The following is a 6406-nucleotide window of genomic DNA, read 5'->3' on the forward strand; positions in this document are numbered from 1 at the left end:
AAAACATTATGACCAGTCACAGGTGACGCGAACATCATTGATCATCTCTAAGGCCACATATTAGGTCTGGGTAAATTAGGGGGTAAGCAAACTATCAGTTCTCGTAATCAAAATGTTGGATGCTAGAGTAACGGGCAGGAATAAAGATCTGAGTGAATTTGACGAGGGCCAAATTGTTATCAGAATATCTTGTGGGTTGCTCCCGGTCAGCAGAGGTGAGAATTTACCAACAGTGGTCCGAGGAGGGACAAATCACAAACTGGCGACAGGGTGTTGGGAGCCAAAGCTCATTGATGCACGAGGGCATCGAAGGCTATCCCATCTGGTCCGAGCCAACAGAAGGTTTACTTTGGCACAAGTCACACTAAATTTTAATGATGGTTATGGGAGGAATGTGCATCACACTCTGCTGTTTATGGGGCTGCGTAGCTGCAGACCAATCAGAGTGCCTATGATGACCCCTGTCCAACATCGGAAGTGCTTTACTTTGGAGTAGACCAGGTACATCCCGTCATGACAATGGTGTTCCCTGGTGATAGTGGCCTCTTTCAGAAAGATAAAGCATGCCACACTACACACATTGTTCAGGAATGGTTTGAGGAACATGATGAAGAGTTCAAGATGTTGGCCAAGCCTCCGAATTCCCACAGCATCTGTGGGATGTGCTGGACCAGCAAGTTCGATTCACGGTGGTTCTACCTCACAACCTACTGTACTTGAAGGATCTGCTGGTAACATCTTGGTGCCAGATAGGGCACTTTCAGAGGTCTTGTAGAGTCCAAGCCTTGGTGAGTCAGCGCTGTTTTGGCAGCATGTGGAGGAACAAGAGCATTTTGTGCTATGCTGTCATAATGTTGTGGCTCATTGGTATATACACACACACACCTTGTCTGAATGCAAACGGTGTGTCCAGTAATATATGTGACCCACCACAAAACCAATCATAAGTCGCACGGGTATATTTATGGCAATAGCCAACAATACATTGTATGGGTCAAAATGATTGTTTTTTCTTTTATGCCAAAAATCATTAGGATATTAAGTAAAGATAATGTTCCATGAAGATATTTTGTAAATTTCCTACTGTAAATATATCTAAAAGTTATTATTAGTAGTAATATGCTAAGGGCTTCATTTGCACAACTTTAAAGGCGATTTTCTCAATATTTAGATTTTTTGCACCCTCAAATTCCAGATTTTCAAATAGTTGCATCTCGGCCAAATATTGTCCTATCCTAACATCAATTGAAAGCTAAATTCAGCTTCAAAAAATGTACCCTTGTGATTGGTTTTGTGGTCCAGGGTCACATATAGTGTTCGTCTCAAATGCTCTTAGGACACTAAAGCAAGTGTAATAACATCCACTTCAGCCATATGACATCAATAATGACATCTATCGTCTTTTCAGAGCTGCTTTACAGCAGATTTAGATTTTTTTTTTTTTGTACTCTTGTTTGATTTATTTATTCTTTACTCTTGTTTGATGCAATTTTCCGGTTTATTACTGTGCAGCTGCTTTGAAACAATCTGTACCGTATAAAGCGCTATTTAAATAAATCTGACTTAACATGATATACTGCATAGTGCAGTAGTCAATAATTCCTACGCAAGTCACCCTAATTAGTGACTGACATCCAGGAAGCCAGCATTAAAGCAATTATGTAATATCAATTATCTCCTGATCTCTTATCTCACTTCACGGCAACCAGTATCAAGGCTCTCGTCTTTTGAACGCACCCACAAGCTCATCACCTCACTACACAGATGCTCAGAGCGATCAACACAGCCTGTGGCCTCGTTACTGTGCATTTTGATATTCTGTTAACGCCCGTCGAGCACAGGAAGCGGCTGACTTGTTTTGCGTCACTCTCTCCGCTCCCATAAGTGCGGCGGCGGCACCATAGAGAGCGAAACGGAGACGCAATTAAGATGTGCGCTGGATTAATGTGATGCCCTGTGCCTGAATAATGAGATGGCAATTAAAAAGCCAATTAAGATGCTAAATTATAAAGGCAGAAGGAGCACTGAGGGTCAGATTATGGCAGGATGAATCACCTCTGAATGTTGGCTCGTTCACATGACGCAGGAAAATGAGTTTGTTAGAGCTCTTCATCGACTAGCATGTGACAGCGTTATCTATAGCCTACTTGCGTATACTTGTACTTGCTCGACTTGTGTGAATAGAGCTTGTAATATATGTAGCTTGTGGAAAAAAGGAGCATGATTTAATGTCAATGTTATGTAATAGCATGCAACATAACACTAGATTTGTTCCAAAACCGAGTAAATATTGAGTTCTATGCAACATTTTAAGGTGCATTTCCAAAGAAATTACGATTACAAATAGTATAGTAGGCAGCGTAAGGATTATAGCATGACTGAAACTAAAATGTTAAAATTAAATTAAAATAATACTCCAATTGGAACCAATGACTTGCCTAATTCACTTACAAATACAGTATATAAGATTTTTTTTAAAAGAAGTCTCACCAAGGCTACATTTATTTAATCAAAAATACAGTAAAAAACAGTCATATTTTGAAATATTATGACAGTTTAAAATAACCTTTTTGTTTGAATATATTTTAAAACATAAAACTGTGAATTTTCAGCGTCATTACTCCAGTCTTCAGTGTCACATGATCCTTCAGAAATCATTCTAATATGCTGATTTGCTGCTCAAGACATTTTCATTATTATTATCAATGTTGAAAACAGTTGTGCTACTTAATGTTTTTTGTGGAAATGTAACCCTCCTGTTCGAACCACCCGCTCAATGCGGGACTCGAACCCAGGTCCGCCGGCATGAGAGTCGGACGCTCTAACAAGGAGGATAAAGGCTGCAACCTCAAGCGTCAGTCACTAGAGCATCTCTTGAGATCAGAGGAGTGAGGTTTATTCGCACAGCGACTACTAGCTGGCCTCCGTTACACTCACCCCCCTAAACCTCACTCCTATCCGGGTCACGGCACCAATGTAACCCCTCCTGTCCGAACCACCCGCTCCAAGCGGGACTCGAACCCGGGTCTGCCAGCATGAGAGTCTCCTCTAACAAGGAGGCTAAAGGCTGCAACCTCAAGCGTCAGTTGCTAGAGCATCTCTTGCGACTACTTAGCTGGCCTCCGTTACAGAAACAGTGATAAAAGATTCTTTGATTAATAGAAATATGAAAAGAACGTTGTTTTGAAACATTATAAATGTCTTTACTGTCACTTTCGATCAATTTAAGGCATCCTTGCTGAATTAAAATAGTAATTTCTTTAAAACAAAACTTTTAAAAGGTAGTGTATTTGAATAACTTGTGATGTTTTTGTTCTCCAGTCTTCTACATTTCTTTCATTTTTGTGTATGTGGTCATAGCAATTCTAAAATGATGACAATAATTATATAAGCAGCAAATGGAAGTCAATACAGATCCAAAATAAAGTGGGATGCATAGTTGTTCATAGACAGCGAGTCAACTATAATGCATTCATAAAGTTGGATAAAAATGTACAGTTTTATTTTATGTAAACCTCTGCAGATTTCGACAGAAGTGGAACTCTAAATGGAAAAAGGAAATGTATTAAATTCAAGCTGGGATGTTGCCTTAGAAAGCACACAGCAAAGAAACTCATTAGCTGCTGAAATAATCTGATGATTGTCTTTCTTCTTTTTTTTTTCTCAGGCACATTTTGCATCATTTCCTTGTGTACCTGTGTAGCAGGCATCAACTTCGAGCTGTCCCGTTATCCTCGTTACATATACGGCCTCCCAGACGACATCAGTCACGGTTACGGCTGGTCGATGTTCTGCGCCTGGGGCGGTTTGGGCCTGTCCCTCATCGCCGGCTTCTTCTGCACACTGGCGCCCTCCGTACAGCCGATCCCTCGCTCCACGTGCCCCAAATCCCGCCAAGAAAACGGCACCGTGTGTTAAGAATCATCCTCTGAAAATCCCCGAGCCCTACGTGTGCAGCTGGACAATGGGGGGACAAAACGCATCAAAAAAGACCATAACTGAAGATTCCAATCATAAATTCATTTAGAATCATTTCTAATCTCACCAACCAGGCCACAAATGCCATTTTTTTTAACCACGTGTGTGAACTTACAACTGAGTGTCCTGATCGTTTAAAAGAAATTAAAAATACCACGAATAATTGTAAAGATAATATATTGGTGGGCCTTTCCGTCGTCGATATCCTGCACAGAAAAAGTTTGTTCTGTCAATGTTGTGACTTCAGTGAGCACAAGAAAACAGTGATGAATGAAGTAAACAAAACGGACAATATTGCTCATTCTGACGCTGAACGGATGGATATTGACATTGTAAACTGACGCCTAAAAACTGCCAAACCTGGAGACTATGGTATTTGTATCTGGACGGCACAATGTGCAAGTATGGAGGTCCAGTGCCAATGTTTCAAGCCCAGGAGCTCAGACAAATCAGAAGCATCAGGACCATGAGGCTCTTTCACATGAGAGGACAGTGAATTTAATGCTTCTAGGATCTGTCGTGGTGAAATCTGCTGATTTGTCTCGGGCCCTGGAGACTATCACAATGCCTCTCGGGATGTGGCGGAAGGATCTGCTCGTGTATAAATGGGCATCTCTGGAAGATTTCAGGAATTGGAGATGCCTGCTCGTGACGTTATATTGCTCTTGCTGTACAGCAAATTGTAAAGAGAAAAATAATACCTATAATACTCCAGAAGAGAAAAAAAATATCTGAATGGGAGGGACATTGGAGCATTTTCCATGTTTCATTTCTTATTCATGTCCAAATGGTATCAGTGGACATTTCTAACATGCTTTCAATTTCATTTTTTTTTTGTAATTACAGTCATCATCGGTGTGAATGAGTGTGTAGGAAGCGAGTGCAAATTCTTTATGTACTGTTGATATGTGTGGGTGGGAGTGTTTTGTAGTCTCCATACAACCCACGGAAAAAAAAACTTCTAACAGAAAAATAATAACGCATAAAATCAAAAACCTGCCTTGGGGGAAATCAGGTAGGCTCTTTTGTTGAACCAAGAATTACTGGAAAGGAAAGACGCTGAACACTGAACACAGTCCCTGTAGACACGACTGACGTAGTACACACAGAGACGGAAACACAACTCAACATCACGCTGTTACTGCCTTAAGCTTGTCTGCAAGGAGGCATTTATGCCATTTGATGGGAACGCATGCTGACTTCTCTTCAGAAAGCATCTATGCGCTGACAAAAGAAATCCTCATTTGAATCCAACTTCCTGCTCTGTTTAACCGCGCGTCTCTTCACTCAAAGGGAACTCCCAAAACAGGATGTGGTATGTAAGTGCCTCCTGATTACATGAGAGATGCACAAAAGAGGTGCATCTGTGACCTCGAAATGGAGGACGGGCGGCAAGCACAAGCTTGACACAATCTCTGAGCCAATATGCGATTGGTTTCCCTCTAGCCGTTTGCATTATTTCTCTCCTCATGCATTCGTTCTTGCAATCAGAAACTTTTTAATATCCATATCAAAAAACAACCACTTGAGCAGCCATAGCGTGTTATGACGGGACACGCGCGTCGAGGGTCATTGGCGAATCGGCACACTCATTCAACCATGCCAAAAACCTACGCTTTGCCGCAAGACCATGTTTACAGATTTCTAGAAGGGAGATTTGCCAAAAACACCTGCCAGGTCTTGTTTAAAGACTTTCTCAGCTCCTTACATTAGCGTGATGGTCACGGCTCAACCAGCATTTAACCTGGTGTCCGTTTAAGTTTGTCATGTCACTGCGGTACTAAGAATGTATGCTTGCATATTTAAAGACCCCGTCAAATAACTGGAAGTCATCTATATTATATGGAAGCCTGTTTCCACCACAGAACAAAAAAGGTAACTGCGAGAATCTCTCGCAATAAGAGTTTATATCTTGCAATTTGGACTTTATAACTCACAATTCTCAGAAGAAGAAAAAAAATCATAATTGTGATGTATAAATTCTGAGGAAACTATGCTCTGATAAAAAAGAAAAAGAACAAAAGTAACAATTATCTTTTTTTTAGTCCGTGGTGGAAACAGGCTTTTAAAATATGAACTCATAAACTCCTAAAACCAGAATTGAACCGATTTAACGGGTCATGGAAAGAATCTTATGGTGTAAAAAACCCTATGATTATCAGGGAATTGTGATTTCCAGCCCTGGAAAAGTCATGAAATTAATAAAAACTGAATCATAAAACACAGTACACACAATGACGCTCCACTCTTTAATCCTTAAATCACAAATTACCCCCAAAAAAGTTGAAAACTGGACATTAAATTTAGTCAAAACCATTTAACTCTTTCACCGCCATTGACGGAATTTTCCGGCTTCCCATGTTTTCACTGTTATACGATAGGGGGCGCTATGACTCATCTTCTAGTACTGAATCTCCGGATCAAAAGA

General features: G+C 40.6%; 1 protein-coding gene across 1 annotated transcript in view; it reads left to right on the plus strand.

Moving 5' to 3' along the window:
* tmem178bb (transmembrane protein 178Bb) overlaps positions 1–5980 on the plus strand; it is a 121995-nt gene extending 116015 nt beyond the window's left edge. The window contains exon 5 of the mRNA XM_079816955.1: positions 3668–5980. Within this exon, the coding sequence (XP_079673081.1) occupies positions 3668–3918 (251 nt within the window). The 3' untranslated portion in view covers positions 3919–5980. The remainder of the gene's footprint in view (positions 1–3667) is intronic.
* Positions 5981–6406: the final 426 nt, after the last annotated feature.

This window comes from Gobio gobio (genome assembly GCF_949357685.1).
Source record: "Gobio gobio genome assembly, chromosome: 5".
In the NCBI taxonomy this organism is placed as follows: Eukaryota; Metazoa; Chordata; class Actinopteri; order Cypriniformes; family Gobionidae; genus Gobio; species Gobio gobio.